The sequence below is a fragment of the Apodemus sylvaticus genome, chromosome 3 (assembly GCF_947179515.1).
Source record: "Apodemus sylvaticus chromosome 3, mApoSyl1.1, whole genome shotgun sequence".
In the NCBI taxonomy this organism is placed as follows: domain Eukaryota; kingdom Metazoa; phylum Chordata; class Mammalia; order Rodentia; family Muridae; genus Apodemus; species Apodemus sylvaticus.
Genome location: NC_067474.1, coordinates 72,465,683 through 72,491,915, shown reverse-complemented (window position 1 = coordinate 72,491,915; position 26,233 = coordinate 72,465,683). Strand labels below are relative to the sequence as shown.

At 37.6% G+C, this 26,233-nt stretch overlaps 2 protein-coding genes across 6 annotated transcripts in view; both read left to right on the top strand.

Moving 5' to 3' along the window:
* Window positions 1-3,827, top strand: part of Ecpas (Ecm29 proteasome adaptor and scaffold) — a 125,867-nt gene extending 122,040 nt beyond the window's left edge. For all 5 annotated transcript variants that reach the window (XM_052176548.1, XM_052176549.1, XM_052176552.1 and 2 more), the window contains 2 exons: window positions 1,822-1,893; window positions 3,550-3,827. In XM_052176548.1, the coding sequence (XP_052032508.1) occupies window positions 1,822-1,893; window positions 3,550-3,689 (212 nt within the window). In that variant the 3' untranslated portion in view covers window positions 3,690-3,827. The remainder of the gene's footprint in view (window positions 1-1,821; window positions 1,894-3,549) is intronic.
* A 17,771-nt stretch (window positions 3,828-21,598) lies between these two features.
* Window positions 21,599-22,540, top strand: LOC127679925 (olfactory receptor 2K2). The gene has a single exon (XM_052175501.1). The coding sequence runs from the start codon at window positions 21,599-21,601 to the stop codon at window positions 22,538-22,540; it is 942 nt and encodes a 313-aa protein (XP_052031461.1).
* The last annotated feature ends 3,693 nt before the right edge of the window (window positions 22,541-26,233 follow it).

Sequence of the window (26,233 nt, the reverse complement as noted above, 5' to 3'; positions counted from 1 at the left end):
CATTTCTTCAGGCTTGGATCTAGCTTATGAATTCTGATACTAATGATAACAATTTTCCTCACATCAAGAGGCATGCCATGTCCACAGCTTTCCTGATTTTCAAAGTTAATTTTGTTTACCTAACCAAGGTACTATGGTTTTTTTCTATAGTATAGTTCTTACTGTTCCTTAGGTCTAATAGGTAGTGCTTGAAGACACGCTGTTGCATGTAGCTTTGCTGCTGCTTTAATGCCAGGGACTGGCTGCACTGCCAGCTCCCACCGAGACTCCCTCAAATCCATGGATAAAACACACAGGCGAACACAGTTGTTCAATTTCAACTTGCCTTTTTGGCACAGTTGCTGGGAGTGCTTATCTCCCACCTGGAAAAGCTTGCCCTTATCAGTACCTTTAACTCCTGTACCTCTCCACCTACCCTAATCTAATCCCAGCTAAACATCCCCAACCTCCTGCTTGTAGGAGCGGCCTGTGGCCACACTGTCTGAGGTCTCAATGGCTGGTCACCTTTTCTCCCTCAGAAGCATGGCGAACTCTTTCTTTCTCTCTTCTTGCATCTGCCTGTTTGCCTGCGGGGACCCAGAAGTTCTGCCTATTCTTCCCACCCAGCAATTGGCTCATGGCTTTTTTACTGACAGATCAAGAACCAATTGGGGAACAAGATCATAGCATCAGAACCACCCCTACAACATACTTTACGATTATTCAAATAATCTTCTCTTCAAAAGTGCATCTATTAAACAGTCCATAAAAATACACTATAAGGCCATGTAAGTGTTTTTACTTTAGATTTTTACATGCATCGATGATTCTACTATGAGCCAATTTATTTCATTGATGAATTTTGCAACTTTTGCCCTTTCTAATTAACTATTTAGTAGCTGGTATTTTGAACAAGATTCTTCTCTCTTCTTTATGCATCGTTAACTGGTATTAATTCATAACCTCTAACCTCTCAATGCTTCATAATTATTTTTAGGATTTATTTTTAATTATGTTTATGTACAGATGAGTACTAATGTCCACGAAGGCCAGAGGTGTTTGGTCCCCCTAGAACTGAAATTACATGCAGTTGTGAGCTGCCAGTGTGAGTGCTGAGACTTGAACTCTTGGCCTGTGCAAGAGAATTACATGCTGTACCATCCCTCCAGCCCTTGATTATTTTTATTAGTTAGTTTGTTATTTAGGTGTCGTAGCTATGGTTAATGTCCTAGCTATGTATCAGCATGTTTTCAAGCTGATTGCCCTGTCCTTTTGATGGCTCACTATCAGCTTTTCCAATACTCCTTCCCTGCCATGGACTTGGATGCGTATTAATTTTTGTTAGACAGTTGATCGAAAAATTCGGTGCCTTTTGTGAAATAGTGTGTACCAACAAAACTTGTTTCATTTGTAATTTTTGGAAATAGCTTGCTTTTCTGGGTATAGAATAAAAAGCTAACAAAATTGTCCTTTTAGGTTTCAAGGTATCCCTAGATGATATTCTTCAGTAAAATGAGGATAATCATGCAGATCAAAGACTTCTCTTAGGTGTGACATGATAATGATTGTGCATTTGGGATAATACTTTTGAATCTCTCACATATAAGATGGGTCTTTTAAATATTACCACTTAGGATTAATGGCTTGTTATATACAGTGCTTCAAAATAGTGTTTGTGGACATATAGCATAATTTAAGTATTTGATAATAGTTACTGAATAGAAGTTTACTTCAAAAATGAATCCATAAGAGTTTTAACTTTCCATCATTCAGTAACATTAATTTAATCTTGGAAGTTCTGTTTTTAAAACATACTCTTAAATTGCATATTTTTCTTCTTAGAAAATAAAACCTACTCATCTGTGAGAACAGAAGCTTTATCTGTGATAGAATTACTGCTTAAAAAACTTGAAGGTGAGTTCTTTATAAATTTGATTAGAGCATCATAAATCCAGGATACATCCTGTGAAACACTTAAGAAAATTTTTATAAAATGCATATTAATCTGCACATACAAGTAGGCTATAGAGAACTAAAATCATTACATTTTCAAGATTTCAATTTGTTCTTTATGTTTATATATTTCTACTTTGTGATAAAGTATTATCATAAAGTAATAAAATAAATTCTGACATACTCTTGATTAATTACAAGTGGTTGACAGTGATAGAGTAGACTTGTTTACATATAAATAAGACACAGCAAGAAGAGAGTCAGTCAAGGTGTTTTATCAGAGACCCACTTGAGTTATCATATTTCACAACAGCTTGTTTTTAGTCCTATTTCTTTTCTTTCTTCTTTTTCTTCTTTAAGAAACCTTATAAATTTTGTGTTGTGTTAATGGTAGAAGAAGAACAGGTTTTTTTTCTTCACAGTGTTACGTATCTGTCACTGGTTTTAAAAGAGACCCATTGCCCCTGCCTTCACTTCCTTCTCTTTTTCCTATTCCTGTTCCATGAGTTAATAGTGAAGAAGATGAAACAGTTTTCATCACAACCTTGTGAATTTGGTGTTTGTATTTTTCCCTCTTTTTTGCTTAGTGGCGGTACCTATCATAGGTTTTTACAAAATGGGTTATTTATTTATTTACTTACTTATTTATTTACTTATTTATTTATTTGGATTTGGGTTTTTTTTTTTTTTTTTTTTTTTTTTTTTTTTTTTTTGAGACAGGGTTTCTCTGTGTAGCCCTGGCTGTCCTGGAACTCAGTCTGTAGACCAGGCTGGCCTAGAACTCAGAAATCTGCCTGCCTCTGCCTCCCAGAGTGCTGGGATTACAGGTGTGCGCCACCACCGCCCGGCAAAATGGGTTCTTTTAACTCAGAGACCATGAGATCTATTTTTTTCTTGTTAAAATAAAAAAGCATAGGCACTTAGCCATATGGTTGAATTCTCAGTTTTCCTGGTATATATCAATATTTCTAGATGGCAAACATGAGGGTAAACAACTTTCTTGAAGCTGGACATGGTGGTACAGACCTGTAATCCCAGCCTTGACAGGTAGAGATAGGAAGATTCGGAGTTCAAGGCCAGCTTGAACTACATGAAACCCTGCTATGACTATATCACTTGCTTGAAGTCACATCACTAGAAAATAACAGTATTATAGATGGAGTTAACATTTCCTGTGCTTTCTTGCTCTTTCTAGTATTTATATGTTTCTCTAAGGTTTTCTTGTAAGAAAGAAGTAAGGTGTTAAACTATACAATTATAAAACCTTTTAAGGTACTTTTTTCATGGATCTTATTTAATAGCATTCTGTTGTTGCTGAAGTAACTTATCTTGCTCCTGTGCCTTGATGCTTCATTCTTCCCTTTGTGCTGTAGTATAATTCATCTTCCCATGTCTCACCCATACTAGGAAAAGGGTGGGACTCCCTGACCTGCTTTCAATCTGTTGTCTGGAATTGGGTTTGAGACCCCTGACCAACCTGTGATTGTTATATACTGTTCTGTTAATTATAGAGTTGCTGTGTGGTTTAGAACAGTTGCTGTGTAGAGTAGAATATATGAAAGAAGTTTTTTTCTCTTATTCTATAATGATTTTCTTTCTGTTTTTCTTTCCATTCAGAAGCTAAACAGTGGGAAAGTTTGACAGCAGAATGCAGAGGACTTTTGATTGAGTCTTTGGCTACCATGGAGACAGACAGCAGACCAGAGCTACAGGAGAAAGCCTCAGTATTGAAGAAAACACTTGAAAGTCTGGAATGAATGAGAAGGGAAAGAAACAAGTGCCATGTGCTTTTGGGATTGGAAATGGTGGTATTTTTACAAACCACGTGGGGAAATAAAGGTTACTCTGTAGCATGCATCATTCCGTGGCTGAAATAAAAGAAAAAAGGCCTTAAATTTTGCTCCTTATTAGCTTTATTTTACTTGTCTTTAATGTATGTGGGTTAAGTGAGCTATTAACTTGGGTTTTTGAAAGGTAGTTGTAAATATGTCTGGCAACCATCATTGCTAAAAGAACTGAAACTATTATAAATGAAATACAGGGCAAGCAGGATTAAAATCTTAGAACTACATCCATGTTAAAGGATGTACTTCTCCCACTGTAGAAAGGAATCCTGTAAATCATCTGTCACCTTACTTCTTGCACTCCCTAAGAGATAGGAATGGGGATGACAAAGCTGCTTTCTGAGGCCAGGAGCCAAGGCCACAGAACCAAAGTTTAAAGTCCTGTTTTGGATATTTTCTTAACCTGTTACCAAACCACTGTTCACCCTGCCCCTATCCTAGAAATTCCCAGAGTGAGGTACATTGAGGGTGTCATACAGTTCCTACACTAGAGCTAAACTGACTCTCATCACTGGATTCTTGAGAGCCACATGCTCTGCATTTCCTGTGCACAGGTGGTCACTTTAGGAAATGGTTGTTTAGCATGTTTATAGGTTGAGAATAATTTGAGTTCATAAAATTCTGATTGATGCCCTTTTACTGGAAGATGAAAGTAGATTGGAGCAAAATTAGAGCAAGTCTGTCTGTATTTGTGATCATGTATTTTTCCAAAATTTAAAACAGTAAGAATTAGATATTCTTCCACTTAAAAATCTCAAAATTGTAACAGTTAACATTTTCTACTTCTAACTGTTAGACACACAGTTCGACTTCGAAAGATAGATGGAACTCCTTTTAGGTTCTGTTTTTTAAGTGCCCTCTCTCAAATTAGCATGATACCACTTCAAGTAAACTGTTGTTGCCAGGGTCTTTCTGCTGCTCCTGTACCTGCTGAAGGGTGCAGAGTTGATTTAACTTAAGTGCTTATGGTAAGCTAAAAATTCTAGCTTGTCTTTTTGGAGCACAAGATTGGTTTATATATTCAGTATTATCTCCTTGATGACATCAACACCTAGAATCTTCATGTTCAATATTTTTGGTCAAAACTCTGTGTTTAGTTTGGTAGTCTCCAGACCAATGTATTTCAAAAAATTTTAACTGACTCACAATAAAAATAACTTAACATCTGATTCAGAATGTGTGTGTATGTGTCTGAGTGTGTGTGCCAGTGTTGGTGTATGTAAGTGTGAATGTAAAACCTTAAACTGAAATGTGTCATGAAGAAATACTTAGTTGCTAAGTCTGATACACTTTCAATCTCTGTGTCTCACTGTTGTAAATGTTCTTCAGACTTACTAAATTCATTTCCTGATTCACAAACTAGGTTGCTATTTAAGTCTGAATAATACTGCCACTGATAATACCTAAACTTGTACTGTGTTTGAGACTGTTTCTGATTGAAAAGGCTTTCTAACATGTTCATTGCTCACTCAGTATCATCTTTGCTGATACTGGACTGGAGTAGTGAGTTTGTAGAACACCAAACATCGTAAATTTTAAAGAATCTGTTGTAGAATTGCATTTAAGAATGGCTTTTGCTTTAGAGAAAAACAAATGGCTTCAAATATTCTTTAGAAAGCTGTGGCCTCTCAGGATATGATGTTTTTTGGATCAGCATTGAATGCACTAAGGACCTACCTGACCTTAATTTGTAGCATCCAGGATGCTTCCTTGGCAAGACTGCAGTGCAAGTCAAGTATGTTGTTGAAGATGAGCGGGTAAGGGCAAGAATAATGTACTTGGTCTGTAGCAAATGTTGAAACCTCATCAAATTTTATGCTTTTAAAGTTTTTTGTTATTTAACATTGGGAATTTCCCTTGGTGCTGAGATGGTGCTAAGACACCTGAACCTTAGTGCTATTGCATTACATTTCTTTTACTTTCCTGAGCACATTTCTAATTATATATTTAATGCCTTCATGTTCACCAGCCAAATCATTTTCACAGCTAGTAATGCTATGTTACTGTTTCAAAAACAGTTTGTGCTTGGTATACATATATATGTTTATTTTACAAGGTTAATAATCAGGACTCTGTAATTGTGGAACACGTGGTAAAAGTACCTGTAAATGCATATATCATCAGTCTTTATTTGCCAAAGCTATCTTGAATGACTTGATTTTTCTCCATATATTCATTTCTGTTTGCCACACAACTAGTTTGGAGGACTTGTTCCTTATTCCTGCCATTAGTTCAGTAACTATATCTTTATTGAGACATGAAAATATGTCTGGATTGTAGCAGTTGGGTTAAACATGAAAATGATCTACAGTTTGGGTGGTCAAAAGTAGCTGTTTCATTGAACATTTGTGTCCTACTTACAGTTCCTAGGGGATTTTGTCTATAACACAGTCCACTTAAATAAGAGGGCTACCAAATCCCCATTGCTTTGTCCTTCCTTTTTTTTTTTTTTCTTTTTATTTTTTCACTCATGTATTTATAGTAAGAAAAAGAATGAAGATGTGACCTCACTGGTTGGTGCCCTATCAGCAGCTGTGCTGTGTGAGCACTGCCTGTCCTTGTGGAGCATTTCTACCTGCTGCTGTCACAGTATATTCATGCTGCTTGTTAAGTTCAGGGAGTTATTTTGACATTGGCACTTACTGAACTGTGCAATCTGTCATTAAATGGATGTATATGTAACAGAGTTTTGTATTTTATATGCAACTTCATAGATCCTCGGCAATATGTATTTAACTGCCTAAGCATGAAATAGACTTATTTGAAAGAAAAAAACTACTTACTCCCCAAAGATATTAAATGGTAAATAAAAGCTGCATGGCCTGGTATTTTGAAGTAGTGCTTTTAGTTTTTACTAGTTCTATAGGAAAGTAATCTGACTGCTAACCCATTGACTAGTTATACTTCAGGAAGGAGAGAAGCCTAACTGCCTGGCACAGTCTCAGCTATGTCTACTTAATAACAATTGCTGGCTTAAGTGTCTGGGAGTTTCAAGTCATCATGAACTGCTACTGCCATATCTTGGAAGAAGCTTATTTCACAATACAACTTTCTGATAAAAGTGACTTTCCATGAGCAAGTGGAAACAGGCGGTTCTATTGATAAAGGTGAACGCGTATCACAGTTGACAACTAGGTACAGACAAACATACTTCCAGTGTAGAAGATAGGATTAAAGCATTATGTTGCTTAGTCCCAGGTAAAAGCTTACCAGCTTGAGCTGTTAGTAGTCTTGTCATACTGGCTTCAAATTGATGAGAAAGAATGTTCCAAAACATGGAAATAACCAGTCTTTTTAAAATTGAATATATTCTTCATTTACATTTCAAAGGTTATACCTTTTTCCGGTTTATCCACTTCCTGAAAATCCCCAACCCATCCTCCCACCCCCTGCCTCCCACTCCCTGCCTCCCACTCCCCTCTTACCCCCCCCCACCCGGATTTCCCCACACTGGGGCATCTATTAAGCCTTCATAGGACCAAGGACCTCTCCTCCCACTGATGCCCAACAAGGCATTCCTCTGCCACTCTTTTGGCTGGACCTATGTGTACCCCTTGGTTGATGGCTTAGGCCCTGGGAGCCCTGGGAGTCTGGTTGGCCAACATCCTCATTCTTTCTATGTGGCTACAAACCTTTCAGCTCCTCCAGTCTGCCCTCCAACTCCTCCATTGGGGATCACGTGCTCAGTCAAATGCTTGGCTGCTAGCATCTGCCTCTGTGTCTGTAAGGCTCTGGCAGGGTCCCTCCGGAGACAACCCTAACAGGCTCCTTTTGGTTCGCACTTTTTGTTATCCATAGTAGTGTCAGGTTTGGTGACTGTTTATAGAATGAATCGCCAGGTAGGACAGTCTCTGGGTGGCCTTTCCTTCAGTCTCTGCTCCACACTTTGTCTCCAATATTGCTCCTGTATTTTGTTCCCTTTCTCAGAGGAACCAAAGCACCCCCACTTTGGTTTCCCTCCTTCTTGAGCTTCCTGTAGTCTGAATTATAGCGTGTTTATTTTGAGGTAATATCCACTTATCAGTGAGTACATACCATGTGTGTTCTTTTGTGATTGGGTTGTCACTCAGAATGACACTTTCTAGTTCCTTCTATTTGCCTAAGAATTTCATGAATTCATTGTTTACTCATTGTGTATATATACCACAATTTCTTTATCCATCCCTCTGTTGAAGGACATCTGGGTTCTTTCTAGCTTCTTGCTATAAAAGCCTTTATAAATAAGCCTTATAAATAAGGCTGCTATGAACATAGTGTCGCATATGACCTTATTACACATTGGAGCATTTTCTGGGTATATGCCTAGGAGTGGTATAGCTGGGTCTTTAGGTAGTACTATGTCTAATTTTCTGGAACCACCAAACTGATTTCCAGAGTGGTTTTACCAGCTTGCAATCCCACCAGCAATGGAGAAGTGTTCCTCTTTCTTCACATTCTCTCCAGCATCTGCTGTTCCCTGAGTTTTTCATCTTATCCATTCTGACTGGTGTGAGGTGGAATCTCAGGGTTGTTTTGATTTGCATTTCCCTGATAACTAAGGATGCTGAACATTAGGTGCTTCAGAGCCATTTGAGTTTCCTCAGTTGAGAATTCTCTGTTTTGCTCTGTACCCCATTTTTTAAATAGTGTTATTTGATTCTCTGGAGTCTAACTTCTTGAGTTGTTTGTATACCTTGGATATTAGCCCTTTGTCGGATGTCTTTTTCCCAATCTGTTGGTTGCCACATGTCCTATTGACAGTGTCCTTTGCCTTACAGAAGCGTTGCAGTTTTATGAGGTCCCATTTGTCGATTCTTGTTCTTAGATCATAACCTACTGGTGTTCTATTCAGGAAAATTTCCCCTGTGCCCATGTGTTCAAGGTTCTTCCCCACGTTCTCCTATATAAGCTACAGTGTATCTGGTTTTATGTGGGGGTCCTTGATCCACTTGGACTTGAGCTTTATGCAAGGAGATAAGACTGGGTAGATTTGCATTTTTCTGCATGCTGACCTCCAATTGATCCAGCACCATTTGTTAAAAATGCTGTCTTTTTTCCACTGGATGTTTCTAGCTCCTTTGTCAAGTATCAAATGACTGTAAGTGGGGGTTCATTTCTGGGTCTTCGGACTGTAAGTGGGGGTTCATTTCTGGGTCTTCGGTTCTAATCCATTGATCTGCCTGTCTCTGCACCAATACCATACAATTTTTATCACTATTGCTCTGTAGTAGAGCTTGAGGTCAGGGATGGTGATTCAGCCAGAAGATCTTTTGTGGAGAATATTTTTTGCTATCCTGGGTTTTTTGTTGTTCCAAATGAATTTGCAGATTGCTCTTTCTAGCTCTATGAAGAATTGATTTGGAATTTTGATGGAGATTGCATTGAATTTGTAGCTTGCTTTTGGCAAGATGGCCATTTTTACTATATTCTGCCAATCCATGAGCATGGGAGGTCTTTCCATCTCTTGAGATCTTCTACGATTTTTTTTTTCTTCATAGGCTTGAAGTTCTTGTCACTTTCACTTGCTTGGTTAGAGTCACACCAAGATATGAAATATTTTTGGTGACTATTGTGAAAGGTGTCATTTCCCTAATTTCTTTCTCAGATTGTTTATCCTTTGAGTAGAGGAAGGCTACTGACTTGTGTTATTTTATATCCAGCCACTTTGCTGAACAAGTTTGTCAGCTTTAGGAGTTCTCTGGTATAACCAGTCTTTCAAATGATATTTATAGAAATATTTAACAGTTTCTTTAAAATGGTATGTTTAGGGATTTTGGATTGGGGGGGGGTAAGATGGTTGATGAAATGTTTTCTCTAGATGACTATTAAGAAAAGTAGATAGTAAAGGAGAAACTAGGATATTTTCAGGAAAGAACATGACTAATGGTAAAGACAGATGAAAAGCATGGAAAATTTGCAATGTGATGAAGAAAAACAGCTCACAACTCTAACCCCGGCCTTCCTGCCTGGTAGGGGACCATGCAGCTGCAGCTGGAAGGTAAGTCAGGCAGCTCTGTTGATGGCAGGTTGACAGCTCTGTAGAAGATGCCCATCGTCTTCAAAAGCCTTAAATACAGTATGACAGTGACTCCTGCACTGCACACTAACAGAGAAGGATTCTATTTCATTTTTCTGTAGTCTCAGGTTGCTTTGTAGCCAGATACCTTACCTTGAGAGGGAACCTATTTGAGATAGAGCAACCTTGCAAATACATCTCAAGGAACCTAAGGATACACAGTATCTTCTTGGGAAAAAGCTGTGAGAGGTAGCTGTGCAGAGGGTCAGATTTTAAGTTTTGGGGAACACGTGGAAGTTGTGGTTGATCCTGTTTTCTGTGGCTACCTGTTGGTTACTGCAGAGGCCCTGACAAACAGATTGCTTAGCCTCAGACTTCCCTTTTCTCTATGTGTGGTTTGCTGTTGAAGGAGATGGTTGTGGTAGGTTACTAGGATTCCATAGCCTTCCTTCTCCCTACCACAGGTGATTTATAGCTAGGGAAGGTAATCACAGCAGAGAACCATTAGGGAGGATTTTGAAAACTTAAATTGAGAGATGTAGAGGAAATGAATAAGTAGATTCATTATTCTACTGTAATAAGTGACCTGCCAAAATTGAATTGTAGGGTTAAAACAAAAGTTCAACAACAACCCGTTACATTGAAGAATATGGAGTCTCTCACCAAAGAATGGTTGAGGACTAGATGGACTCACAACTGAATTTTGCCATCATTCAAAATTATTCCATAAAAATTGAAAAGCATATTTCTTAACTGATTCTATAAATCTGGTATTCAATATATAATGAAGGCAACAAGAGCTATAGGCTTAATAAACTACACAAAAGATTTTAACTTTTTATTGATTCTTTGTGAGTTTCACATCATGCATCCCAGTCCCACTCATCTCCCTGTCCCTTTATATCTGCCCTTTACCCGGATACAAAGAAATACTACAAATCAAATTCAACAGCGTAGCTAAGATCATATACCAGTATCATATTGGTTTCATCTCAGTCAAGGTAACATGTTGAAATCAAATCAATAAATATAATAAAGCATACAATAAATATAAAAAGTCACATCACTAGATGAAGAAAAAGACTGACAGAAATTAACATCTTTATGATAAAAGCCCCAAAGAAACTAAGAATACAAGGAGCTGTATCTCAATATAATAAAGGGTTTATAAGTCATACAGCCAATATTAAACAAAATAGGAAGTGCTGTAAACATCTCTAAAATCAAAGATGACATAATGTGTCTGCCTTAATATAATACTAGAATTTTTGGTCACAGCCATAGGCAGAGGAAAATAAAGGGAAGCAAACCAGAATGGAAAAAGTCAAATGATTTCTATTTGTAGATGATATTTCTGGGGAAATAGGCATAGAGGGATTTTAATCCAGTAACATGGCTACTCTGGCTGGAATACAGACATGCCCTAAGTACACACATTCAGTCCCAAACAGTGAAGGTAAGGTTAGTATGTAGAAGGAAGTACCCGTGTTTGGAAGTGATGTCTTAATTGAGAGGCAGACAAAGTGATGAATCAGTAAGATTTGACAGACTAGGATATGCCCAACTCTCACAAGAACAGAAAGGAGGCTACTTAAGAGGGAATAGTGCAGAGAGGAGGACAGAGGTGTTTTTCCCGGGGCAGTTACAGAGACAGGTGAAGACAATGAGCCAGAGAACGAGAAGGAGCCAGATTAGGACATGCTGCCAAAATTAGTATGGGGCCAAGCAGAGCAATTCAGTCAGAAGCTGAAAGTCAGTTTGAATCGGCATGAAGAGTTTGAGCAGAACAGCTGAGTTGAGCCAGCCAGCCAGAGTTCAGAAAGAGCCAGAAAGGGTAAGTTTATTCAGCACTAAGTCTCAGAGCTGAAAACATTCTAGGCCTAGATAGACTGTACAGAAGTTAGAAGATTCCAGGAATAAGCCTAGGTTAGCAGACATTTCCGATACAATTGCTGCAGGTGAATAAAACATCCTTTTATCATTGAGTGCTCTCTCAGGAATTTTAGTCTTGTTAGTAAAAGAATTAAGAACAAATTCACATAAAAAAGTTCCAAGACAGTTTTGATAGAGTTTAAGAGAAAGATCTCAGGATGAGCAAAGTCAATATTGGGTGCTTCCTGGAGGAGGAGGATAGGGAAGGCAAAGCTGTATCTTTCTGAGCTAGGCAAACCAGGCAAAAAATAGTCACATGCAAAAGGGGGAGCAGGAGTGTTTCAGAAAAAGTCAAGTTCAAAGTGTCAGTAAACGCATGCTTAGGGGGAAATGTGGGAAAATATTACTTTTCTGATTCAGAAAAGTGGTCAGACTTTTATGAAGATGCGTGGCTATGACTCTAAGCAATTGTACTAAGAGTGGACTTTCTGGGAAAGAAAGGAAGGGGTAACTATTCCTTCTATCTCTTTAATGTGGTTTAAGGTAAAGCTGCCTTCCTGGGGGATGGTCCCTTAGGTGACTGACTGACCTAACTAGAAAGTTAGGTCTCCACTCAGGTTAGTAGGATATAACCCACTTTAACCAAGAAAATTCAGAGGTCCAGTCCTGAAGCTGCTCACCAGATGTGTTTAGTGCCTGGAATAGAGTTTTAGTTCCTTATAGTTAGCCTTCAGGCAGGGGTGTTCATTTAGGAGATAAGAACCCTGTGTTCCCTTCTGATATTCCTGCCTAGAGAACCAAGGGCATTGCTGGAAATGCTGCCTTTGTGATCCCTGCTCTGAGCTACTTGTTCAATTCCTACTTTCTGTTATAAATTTGATTTTACTTAGAAGACCTTAAAGGCTAACAGCTAATAAAAATCTTCATCAAAGTATGGTACAAAGATCAACATAGCTTTCCTTATATACTACTAATGAACATGCTGAGCAAGAAATCAGGAAGATAGTTACACTCAATAACAGACCCAACAACAGAAAAGAATCTAAGAATAAACCTAATGAAAGGCTAGAAAGTACTCTACAGTGAAAACTATAGGACTGAAGACTCTAGAAAATTTAATGTTCATGGATTGACAGAATTAAGTACATTAAAAAATGAGTATGTTACCAAAGGGAATATAATTCTTCACAGAGCTACTCCTAACATGACACAAAAGCACCTCAAATAGCTAAAACAATCCTGAACAAAAAAGTAATGCCAAAAATATCACAATACTTGTTTTCATATTATACTAAGAAGTGATTAAAATTAGTATGATGCTAGCATTGAAACAGATACAGAAAATTGGACATTGTACTTCCAGAGGACCCAGCTACACCACTTCTGGGCATATACCCAGAAGATTCTCCAACATGCAATAAAGCATGTGCTTCACTATGTTCATAGCAGCCTTATTTATAATAGCCAGAAGCTGGAAAGAACCCAGATGTCTTTCAACAGAGGAATAGATAAAATGTGGTACATTTACACATGGAGTACTACTCAGCTCTTAAAAACAATGAATTCATGAAATTCTTAGGCAAATGGATGGAACTAGAAAATATCCTGAGTGAGGTAACCCAATCACAAAAGAACACATGTGTTATGCACTCACTGATAAGTGGAATTAGCCCAGAAGCTTGGAATACCCAAGATACAATTCACAGACCAAATGAAGCTCAAGCAGAGGATGGCCTTGTTGGTCATCAGAGGGAGGAGAGGCCCTTGGTCCTGAGAAGGCTGGATGCCCCAGTATAGGGAAATGCCAGGACAGGGAAGAGGAAGTGGATCGGTTGGTGAGTAGGGGGATGGGGGAATGGGATAGGGTGTTTTTGTAGGGGAAATCAGGAAAGGGGATAACATTTGAAATGTAAATTAAAATAACCAAAAAAAAATGAAAAAGGAAATGTTGACAAAGTAATGAAAAAAGAAAATTAGTATATATCACAATTTTTTGAAAAAAGATATGCACCTCATGTTCACTGAATGCAGAAAAGTGTTTGGTAAAATCTAGTACTCCATGAAAATTTTTTTTACCATTAGGAATAGAAGAAACTTCATAAACATGGTAGCGACATCAACAACACACTCAACATACAGTATAACACCAAATCACTGTCCACCCTATGATTACATGGTCCATAGTGACAAAACTCGTGCTGAGATCAGGAATGGGATTAAGATGTTTACTCTTATTTTTTAAAAAAAAATACTTATTTTATGTATATGAAAACACTGTAGCTGTCTTCAGACACACCAGAAGAGAGCATCAATTCCATTACAGATGGTTGTGAACCACCGTGTGGTTGCTGGGAATTGAACTCTGGACCTCTGGAAGAGCAGTCAGTGCTCTTAACCTCTGAGCCATGTCTCCAGCCCATGTTTACTCTTTTTGAATTTATGCAACATTGAACTGACAGTTCTAGCTGGGGAAATTTGTGAAGAAAGTGAAATGAGAAGAAAATAAAAGAAATATCCAGATGATGATATTGTGTATGCTGAACATTCTAAATAATCATCAGAAAGGGTCTTTGAGCAACCAGTGAGGCAAAGCAGAGGATACAAGATTGATTTGTAAAAACCAAATTATTCCTATATAATGCCAATGGGCAATCTAACTGAAACTAAGAAAAATTTCAGTTGCAAAAGAATTCTTTTTTTTTTACTCAAAGGAATAAAACCAAATGTAAAAATTACACACCGGGAATTCAAAGCATTATTGAAAAAAAAATCAGAGTAGAATAGCTAACTAACCGAGAAGATAGACTGTGATCATGGTTAAAAGATTTAATATTGTTAACTCTTCACTTCTAGGGTCCACACAATTGCTCTCAAAATCTCTAAAGGAGTCTTTGCAGAAAATACACTAATCCTAGCATTCATATGGAATGCCAGAGACCCAGAATAAATAAAATGCTTTGAAAAATAACAAAATTGGATTATTCACATCTTTTTTTTTTAATGTACTGCAGAACCACAGTAGCTCAATGTCTGTGTTCAATGTATTGGCATAAGGATTGGCATGGAGATGAAGGGTAGAATAGTGATCCGTATTTATAGTCTTGTTTTCAACAGAAAAACTTGCCTTTATTTAAAAACAAATTATACTGGCACTGGATGTCTACCTGCAAATGTATGGAGTTGGACTTCTTCCCTGTGTCAGATTGAAATCCCAAAATGTGTTAGATATAAAGAATGTCAAAACTAAAACTATGTGTTCTAGAGAGATGGCTCAGGCGTTAAGAGCCATCCAATGGTTCTTCCAAAGGTTTTGTGTTCAGTTCCCAGCACCCACATGGCAGTTCACATCTGTCTGATGTCCTCTTCTGGTGTACAGATGTACATGGAGACAAAGTACCCTTATACATAAATAAACCTTAGAAATAATAAACCCTAGAAATAAAAGAAACTAAAGCTACAATTCTTAGAAGAAAATGTAGACACAAATTATTATAACATTGAGTCAGGGAAAAAAAAAAAAGTATTTCTTAGATACCAGAAACTCAACTGACAAACTAATACATAAGTAGAACTTTATAAATGAAAACTTTTGTATGTGTTTTCATAGGACACTGTCAAAAAATAAGAAGAAAACTCAGAGATAGGGAAAAAATTCTAGAATTACATATCTAGTAACATAGAATATAAATTGCTGATGAGATGGATTAATGGGTGAAGTAGTCATTGAGCAAGTATGGAGATTTGAATTTGGACACTCAACATGCAGCTGGACACAATTGCATGTGTGTTTGTAATCCCAAGAAAACAGATCCAAGAAGCAAGGCCGAATGATTTTAGTATCTGACAAAATAGACTCCAAGCCAAAACTAATCAGAAGAGATAGACAAAGACACTTGATTCCTATCTCGCCCTCATGGATTAAAGTAGGACGTCAACAATTGAAAGACTCACTCTCAGGTACTCTAACATGCCCAGGATCATAGGATTAGAGATGAAGAAGTCACAAGATCTGTCCCAACGCCGGGAGTAACAGCGAGCAGCGGGATCCAGGCATGCAGGAACTCCGCCAGACCAGTGACACGGGCTCCTTGAGGTCTGTCTGAGTCAGTGCCTTGAGCAGACCTTGGGTGCGGAAACCAACAGAATACAAGAGATAGGTGAGAGAATCTCAGGTGCAGAAGATACCATAGAAAATATTGACACAACAGTTAAAGAAAAAGCAAAAGCTCCTAACCCAAATCATCCAGGAAGTCCAGGACAAGACCAAACCTAAGGATAATAGGTATAAAAGAGTGTAAAAATTCCCAGCTTAAAGGGCCAGTAAATATCTTCAACAAAATTGTAGAAGAAAATTTACCTAACCTAAAGAGATGCTCATGAGTGTACAAGAAGCCAAATAGACTGAACCAGAATAGAAATTCCTCCCATTACATAATAATCAAAAACATCAGATGTACTAAACAAAGAAAATATTAAAAGCAGTAAGGGGAAAAGGTCAAGAAACATATAAAGGCAAAACTATCAGAATTACATCAGACTTCTCACCAGAGACTATAAAACCTAGAAGATCCTGGGAAGATCTCATACAGACCATAAGAAAACACAAATGCCAGTCCAGGCTACTATACCAAGCAAAACTCCCAGTTAACATAGATGGAGAAAACAAGATATTCCATGACAAAACCAAATTTACACAATATCTTTCCACAAATCCAGACTACAAAGGATAATAGATGGGACACAAAGAGGGAAACTACATCCTAGAAAAAGCAAGAAAGTAATCTTTCAAAAAACCCACACAAACATAATTCCACCTCTAGCAACAAAAATAACAGGAAGTAACAATCACTTTTCCTTAATATCTCTTAATATGAAAAATTAATATTACCAACATATCCTAATCAATTGAAATTCAAAAATATGAAGAATTAGAAATTTGTCATTGGGCAGTGGTGGTGCACGCTTTTAATCCCAGCACTTGGGCGGCAGAGGCATGTGGATTTCTGAATTTGAGGCCAGCCTGGTCTACAGTGAGAGTTCCAGGACAGCCAAGGCTACACAGAGAAACCCTGTCTCGGAAAAAAAAAAAATTGTTGGCTGTCACCCAGTGGTCTCTCTAATTTGGTACTTGGAGAAATATGTCCAACATTGTACAATCCACATACACTTTCTGCTTGTTTGTACATGATAGTGTCTTGCCGTGTACCACATAATGGTCTTGTAATCATGCTTCTCCTATCTCAGCCTCTCTATTAGTAGGATTGTTTACTTGATGTTTTTACTCTATACTATGGTTTTCAGGACATCTCACATATTTCAAAATTATTCATTCAAAAGAAATATACACAATTAATTTGGGACATGACTTATAAGAGAACAACAAAGAGTGAGACTGAATGTTTTGCTTGATATTTATAATTATTGTATCAATTTTGAAGAAGGTGACCTTATAAGTTACTCTTTTTCTGAGATGAATTCTTTTGAAAATCATCACAGCCAATGAACCAGAATCTTACCCTCACCTAGTGTCTGTGCCACCCTTCAAACAGAACCATTGTTCATTGAAACAGATGATGAATTACTTCATGGACAGACTATCTTAATACACACACCATTTCTTTAATGAATGTAGCCTGCTCCCTGTGGGCTTGACAGTCACTAAAGTCAAATAGTGTTGACCATAGCAGGAAATCTATCGAAATAATTGTACCTATAATTCATTCCTTGGCACAGCAAAACTGTCAACTCTTACATACTATGGAGATAAAATCCATTGGTGTTGTGAGGGACATTGAATTCCAGTCTTATTACAATGAACGCAAATGTCTAAAATTTTCTTATTATGGGTTTGTACCACAGTAAGAGCCATGATTTTAAGCTCTACTAAAAAACAAAACAAACAAACAAACAAACAAACACACAAAAGACTTTATCTTTTTATGTTCATTTAATAACATGCCCATCATATTTATGATTGATATAAAATATATATTGTGTTGACTATAATAAAAATTAAAATTAAAAAAGGAAAAGAAAAAAGGGGAATGCATATTATCTGCAAAGTAAGATCAAATAAAATATATGGCATAAGATGCACCCAAAATCAACTCAAAGAGAAGAAAGTCACACCCTCATAGAAGGAGGAGAAGGCCATGTAGTTATGTACCCATGAGTGCAGGTGCCTGCGGGAGGCCAGAGCTGTCATATGCCCTGGGTCTGCAGCTGAAATTCTACATTGTTATATTATAAGCCAATTAACATGTATGCTGGGAACTGAACTTGGATTATATGGAAAAGCAACATATCCTCCCAACTATGAATCTATCTGTCCAAACCCTAAGTTTATTAAATATTAATTAGACTATCAATGGCATTTCTGTGATATGTACTATTTTGTTTTTTAAGAGATAAAACAAAACTAAAAAAAATTAGTAAAAACAATTGAAACACAAACTCATGGGAGCTGAACTACTCACTACTGAATGAAAATTGGGTCAAAGCAGAAAAAAATCAAAAGCATTTTAAAATTGAATGAAAATGAAAATACAGTATACTAAAATCCATGAAACATAATGAAAGCAGTTCTTAGAGAAGAGAGCAAATCACTAAGTGCCTACATAAAAAAAGTGCGCGATCTCATATTAAGAACTTAATATCTAAGTCATATATCTAAATTTTACTGTGATTTATAGCCAAATCCAAGAAGCATTTTTTAGTTGATTTCTTATTTTCTGTATAAACTATTGTCTCATTGTCAAGTGTCATAAAATTCTTACTGACTTATTCCCCTCTGATAGGAGAAATGTGACCGCTGATCTTTAGGAGAGCATTGTAAGGGAACCAACACCCTTCGCAGTAGTCACAAACAATATAAAATACCTTGGTGTAACTCTAACAAACATGTAAAAGATCTGTGTGACAAGAGCTTCAAGTCTCTGAAGAAAGAAATTGAAGATGATCTCGGAAGATGGAAAGATCTCCCGTGCTCATGGATTAGTAGGATTAACATAGTAAAAATGGCTAGATAGGTTTAGTGCAGAATTCTACCAGACTTTCAAAGAAGAGCTAACACCAATACTCCTCAAACTATTCTGCAAAATAGAAACAGAAGGCACATTGCCAAATTCATTCTATGAAGCCATAGTCACCATGATACCTAAACCACACAAAGACTCAACAAAAAATTTCAGACCAATTTCCACTATAAACATTGATGTAAAAATACCCAATAAAATGCAAACCGAACATGAAAAACACCATCTACCATGATCAAATAGGCTTCATTGCAGGGATCCAGGGTGGTTCAATATATGAAAATATATCATTGGAATCCACCACATAAACTGAAAGAAAAATAATCACTTGACAATTACATTAGATGCTGAAAAACTTTTGATAAAATCCAACACCCACTCATGTTAAAAGTCTTGGAGAGATCAGCAATACAAACCATAAACACAATAAAGGCAATATATCAATAGACAACATCAAGTTAAATGGGGGGAAAATTAAAGCAATTCCACTAAAATCAGGGACAAGGCAAGGCTATCCACTCTCTCCATATCTCTTCAATATAGTACTTGAAGTTGTGGCTAGAGCAATAGGACAACTAAAGGAGATCAAGAAGATACAAATTGGAAAAGAAGAAGTCGAAGTATCAGTATTCTCAGATGATATGCATATATATATCATCTCAGATATATACTGATATATATATATCCCAAAACTCTACACTACACTATAGCCATTTATAATTATTTTTTTTTACACAATTAGGGCTGGGTGGATAAAGGGGAATAACAAACTTTGTTTTTATGAGGTCTTTGCAAGTATTTTGAAGAGCCTGTGGCTGGTTTTTGAAGTGTTTAAAAGTTTTATATAATTGGATCTTTAGGGCATTATTTCTGAAGGGTGAGAAGTTTCAAACCTCCGTATAATACAGCTGCTAAACTTTAAATTGTTCAGGGACAATGAGGATTTCCCAGAACAGCCAGCGATTTAAACTTATGCAGTACTGCAGTTGGGATCCTTTGGTAATTTTGGTTATGTTTGTAACAGATGGTCATTTTGAAAGAAATTCATTGCATAATTGATTTTTCTATAGCATTTCAGATTTTAAATGTGGATATAGTCATTCTTCTTTGCACATAACCAACCATAACTAACTTGTGGAACATATCATAAAACATTTTTATTTGGAATTTATAGCATGAAATTCAGGTGGGAGTACCATTTTTCCTTGATTACTATTTTTGTGCAGTATTAAAATATCAAATTCTGAGCACCCAAGCTAACTTTGGTTTTAACACCAGTATACATTTTTTTCTTTAAAGTAACTTTGTATAATAATTTACTTGACAGGGCTTTTATTAAGTATTAAGTTTTTCAGCAAAATCCATAAGAAGTAATTTGTTAACTGATGATTAAGAATAAGTGATTTTTGATGAAAGAGAATATTAAGAAGAAAAACAAAAACTATATGTTCAGTTACCACAGAAAGGAGGAATTCTGAATTTTTTTTTCTAGCACACTAAAGCCACATTCAATGTTACTGATACTTTTGGACTTGCAGTGTAAGTTGCTTGGGAATCAGTGAGTAAAACGGGAGAAATAAATAAAAGCACTTGTTAATTGGGTAGAAACGAGCCTCAGTGGAGGGCGAGGGGAAAGATAGCGTGATGTGATGGAAGCACTTTGATAAACTACGTCTCTGTCATCCACACATCACGACACTGTCGTGTCAGTACCATGCCCACCATCTCTGTGGATGTCAGCTTCTCGAAGGCAGACAATGAGGAGACTGATTGGTTACAGCGACCGAAACCCTGAAATGAGGGGAAACAAAGGCTGAAGTACGGCGACATGGACCATCTGATCGGTGGATCTTTCTAAGAAAGCAAGCAAGAGACAGCGGCAGCATGGCAGGATGCCAGTGGGAGGAATATTTGAGAGCATATGTGTTTGAAGAAAGACGGGAGAGAAGGGAAAGAAAAGGTTTGACAGCGCGATAAGGAGCAATGTAAGTGCAAAAGCAAGATACGGGTTTTTTGGTAATAATTTTTGTTAATGTAACATGGAAAGAATAGAACCCAAAGTGCCCCTTTTACAACTATCATTTTTAATCTTATTTTAAAAAAACTCTTAAATAAAAACTCTAAAAGATTTTAATTTCTGTATTTCCTGGAAATCATGGATTTTAATGCATAATAAGAATACTACCTGAGTGAATTTCTTTTAGAGCTCTTTAGCTATGAGGCATGGGATCAGTAGTGAAAGAATCGGTGTAGTGGGCGTATCAGTGTTTAAATGAGGTGGGTTATTTTGGTTGACTTACAAAATGGTTCTCAAGTGTAACTATGATGCTTTAAGCAATATCGTCCTTTTTGAAAAACGTTTTATAAGGTGTTAGTGAAATAGAGTTCTTTTAGACCTAGAACATCATAGGGTATCTTTTAAAAATTATTCATTTCTGTCAGCATTCCTTCCTTCAACCACTGAAGAATATTCCTGAGCTTTAGCATGACCTGTCACCTCTTCCAGTATGTGACCTACTTTTCAAAATTGTGTTCAATTTACGTTCAATTTACAGAGCTCAAAATGGCCTTATCCAATGTCTATCGATGTTTTTCTTCATTTGGTCACTTTCACCTGTGCCAAGGATAGGATTATGGGCTGACAAAAATATTAAATTAGCATACTGCTGTCTGCTTCATTGTTTTCTAAGCTTTGCTGGGGATTACTTAAATAGATCAAGCCTGTTTCTTCTCCTTAGATCAAAAAGTACACCATCCTGTAATTGTGTGTGTGTGTGTGGTGAACTTGTGTTTATAACAACAAAAATAAGTCTGAAAGTGCTGCTCTAGCATAATGGACATTATATGTATTTATGCTCCTCAGATGAAGTGAAGAGAATCTCTCTAGAACAGCTGCTGGTGCTGGTGATGCTCATGAGGAAATGCCAGGAGAAAATGTCACTGTTTGGAGCCTTTTTTTCCTGGAGGGATTTTCCCACTACCCAAGGTTAGAGATTGTTCTGTTTGTCTTCAGCCTTGTAATGTATCTGGTTACCATCCTGGGTAACAGTACTCTTATCTTAATCACTGTCCTGGATTCACGCCTTCAAACCCCCATGTACTTGTTTCTCGGAAACCTCTCTTTCATGGATATTTGTTACACGTCTGCTTCTATTCCCACTTTGCTTGTGAACTTGCTGTCATCTAAGAAAACCATTATCTTTTCTGGGTGTGCTGTACAGATGTACCTGTCCCTTTCCATGGGGTCCACAGAGTGTATACTTCTGGCTGTGATGGCCTACGATCGTTATGTGGCCATTTGTAACCCTCTGAGGTACCCCATCATCATGAACAGGCAAGTCTGTGTGCAGATGGCCACCATCTCCTGGGTGACAGGCTGTCTGACTGCTCTGCTGGAAACCAGTTGTGCCCTGCAGATTCCCCTCTGTGGGAACGTCATCAACCACTTCACGTGTGAAATTCTTGCAGTGCTGAAGTTAGCTTGCGTGAGTTCCCTGCTCATGGACATGGTGATGCTGGTGGTCAGCATTCTCCTTCTGCCCATCCCAATGCTCTTGATTTGCATCTCTTATGGTTTCATCCTTTCTACAATTCTGAGAATCAGTTCAACAGAGGGAAGAAACAAAGCTTTTTCAACCTGTGGTGCACACTTGACTGTGGTGATCTTATATTATGGGGCTGCTCTCTCCATGTACCTGAAGCCTTCTTCATCAAACTCGCAAGAAATAGACAAAGTCATCTCGTTGCTTTATGGGGTGCTTACCCCTATGTTGAACCCAATAATATACAGCTTAAGAAACAAAGAAGTAAAAGATGCTGTGAAAAAACTGCTGGGCAAAGTGCCCTTGGCACCAAGCGTGTGACTGTCTTTGATTAGATACCTGTGACTTTCCCAAGGATGTGCCTGCCATTGGCAGGACTCAGCAGAGAAATTCTAGATATGATCCAGCACTTTAGGATTCTGACCTGAATATGAGTTCTGCAGTTTCACAGTTAATAGATATTTGTACACAGACTAACTCATTATGGATGTAGTAGGTCCCACAGTTCACTTACTAATATTTCTTGTCTTTGGTGAGTCATAGTTGGGAGCATATCAATTCAGTCACTGGAAATTTATTCCAAATCCAAAATGAAACTTGGATAAATGTAGTCAGTGAATATTAGTGCCAGAAGAAATATCTTTTGTGCTTCAATCCTTTAGAGAATTGGGTAGTATCCTAAAGATATATACTAAATAACTAAAAAAAAATAACTGTATTGGCATTGATAGGGAAACAAGAAAATAAAATCAAAGAAAAATCAAAATAATTGGTCAACACTGTTGTGGCAAACTTTGATGACAATGTCCTTCCGACTTCTTGATCAGAACTTACTCTACTCCATGGTGGTGCTGACTGAACTCCTGTCTTCTCAAGTAAGGATCTAATAGCGCTTGCTTGATGCCTGCCTGCCAACTTTGCTTTTACTAAGCAAATCTATTCCTGTGAAACTATTTTTTCTATATGTTAAGTCTTTTTCATTTGTTCATGTATTTTTTTTTTATCTTTTTTGGATGACTGACTTCACAATGGCTGACAAGGAAGCATTGTTCTAGAAATAACAATATTTTTCCTTAGAGACTTTAGTCATTCCTGTCCCTGGTATTTTCAATGGCACCTTGCAGTAAAATTTTAGAGTAGGCTTTCATTAGACTGGTGTTAATTTTATCTTTGGAATAAAACTGAATTGTTTGATCTCTGGAATTTTTACGAATGTGTTAAATATAAACAGTACTAGAGACATGGAAACCGATGAAATCTTGACTGGAAGCATGACCCAGAGAGCCTGGAGACACTGAGGTGCAGCTGCCCTGTGTAATATATCTATCTGCTTTGTTACAAGGTGGTCAAGATGCAGACAGGGGGCTGAGTCTTCAGTCTGAGATATGACCAGAAGAGGGACAAAGAGATGAGAGAGCCTCCACGTGTCAGAAGAGGAGCCAGGAAGCCAACAGGGCAGATGGCTCTTTAGCAGAACTCAGTCACAACAACAGTGACTCCAGCCACGTGCTTCATAAAGCTGCAGTTGTTGAAAATAATCTCAATCAGAGACTTCTAAGGGTAGATTATTCAGTTACTGAAAGAAAACACACACACTTTTATATTTATAATAAGGCTTAATCAGCACTAGAGCTGGCAAGATAGCTACCCTCTATGCTACTAAAATCTATTTCCCCATCAGTAACCCCATTTTATGATGTGCTATGTTCTTTCTAGACAGCTCTTAACTCTCATTGGCTAGCCCTCATGGCCATACTATTATGACTCACCTACCCCATGGCGGCTCCCTTCTCTCTCCTTTTCTTCCCTCTCCTCAAAGTCTTCTCAGACCCTAAGCCCAGGAACCCAAGAACTCCTCTTTTCTCTCTTCTGCCAAGCTATTGGCTGTAGCATCTTTATTCACCAACCAGGGATATCTTGGGGGACAAGGTTACATAGTGTCATTTGGGTAAGTGTAGACTCTCTCATCCTTGGAAGCAACCAGGCATTGGGGGCCAGGATTTAGCATTACAATACAAGCAAAAGATCAAACCTCAAGAGTTGCTCTGAATAATAAATAAAAATATAGGTATGTTTTATATATTGTTTGTGGTACTGAAGTTAACTAGTAGTAAATCATACATTCCTTCCATAGCTTAGGCTCCATCCCAGCAACACTAATTACAATTGTTAAGTTTTATATAGTCTCAGATAAGGTATGCTCTTTGAGCATTATCAAGAAAAATAGTTGACAGAGAAGTTAGAACTACCTTTAATGGAGTCACTTCTTGCATGAGTGGTGACATGCTCAGATATATACTTTAGATAATTCTGATCATGTCACTTCTTCACTTAAATCTTTAGCAGTTTTCATTGGCTTCGTTCTGGAAGCCCTTGTGATGATATGCAAAGGTTTCCATAATTTGACTGCTCTCTGTTCACGTCCTTTACTTCAGGCATACTGGGACTCTCTCAGTGTCACCAGTGTTTCCTTCCTCCTGGTTCTTTTAAGAACACTGATGAGTGCTGAGAAGACTCAGTTGGCACAGTACTTGGCATGAATCAAGTGTTATGTGAACAAAAAGCCTGAGCAGGCCATACCACCTTTGTAATCTCAGAATTGGGGGAGAGGAAGCAGCCAGATCGCTGAGGCTTGCTGACTATGGGCTCAGTCTACTTGATGAGTTCCAAGCCAAGAAGAGATGTTGTTTCTCTTGGGACACTTAGGAACAATATCTGAAGTTGTCACCTGACTTCCGTGCTTGTGTGCATTCACTCACACATACATGTTTTTGCACACACAAACACATATAAAGAGAGCTTATCACAACTTGTAATGGAATAGTAATTTTTAATTTTACTTTCTTGATGTTATCTTCCACACTACCCTGCAGGTTCACTGTAGCAAGAACTGTATTAGTTTTATTGATCACTGTATACCCAGAGTTAATCACAATGTCTCCACAGAGGAGACTTCATGTACCTTTTGTGAAGGAGGAAATATTCCATACACATGTTAAATAACAATATACATGTAAGAGACCCTTGATAACTATTTAGTAGGCACTTGGCCATCCCTCTATTAAATATCTCTTTTTGTCTATTGGTGGTTGAGTGGTAATAAGGAGGATGTCCATCTAGACCTCTAAAAATAAAGTTGTTATCAGTTTTTAGTATGGAATCTTAGTGTGTGTGTGTGTGTGTGTGTGTGTGTGTGTGTGTACATGCATGCAGGTGCGTACAGAGGTCAAAAGAAGGTATCAGATGCCCTGGAATTGGAGTTGCAGGTGGTTATAAGCTATGCAATGTGGGTGCTGGGAACCAAACTCTGGTACACTGTAAGAGTAGCAAATTCTCTTAACCACTAAACCATCTCCTAGTCCCTTTAGCATGGAATTTAATTTTTTCTTTGTTTTTGAGATATCATACATGTGTACAATGAAATATGATCACATATTGCTATTTTCCCCTCCAACTCCTTTCATACTTCTTCAAACCCTCCAACCTTCATGCCTTTTTTTTTTTTTTGATAATACTAGTCAAGTTAGTGGTTATGTGCAAGAATGTGGAGCCATCTACTGGAGTGTGGGAAACCCACCAGTGGCCATATCCTCAATAATAAAAAAACAAAGATTATCCATCCCTAGTAATTATCTACTGTCAACAACTCCTTAGTAGGGAGTGGAGTCTGTGTATATGGAGCAGTCATCTACTTCACACATGCCGGTAATTTATCTGGCTCAACCCTGTACAGTTACACAACTGCTGTGAGATCATGATTGTGGTAACCACACCATGTCCAGAAGATAACATTTCATAGCACTTCCCCCGCTGTTTGGCTCTTAGATTCATTCCTCTCCTCTTCCACAATGTTCTCTGAATCTTGGTGATGATAGGAATTAATATAATTGGCCAATTTAGTTAGCATGGAACTTAAAAATCCCAGTCACTTTACTTTCCCAATAGAAAGACACACACTTATTTCAATATTAGAAATTATTGAGGCAGGCCTTTAATAATATAGTTGATATAGTT

Bases quoted from the DNA above. Each gene is read 5' to 3' on its own strand.
- LOC127679925 (XM_052175501.1), top strand. From the start codon at position 21,599: ATGCCAGGAGAAAATGTCACTGTTTGGAGCCTTTTTTTCCTGGAGGGA.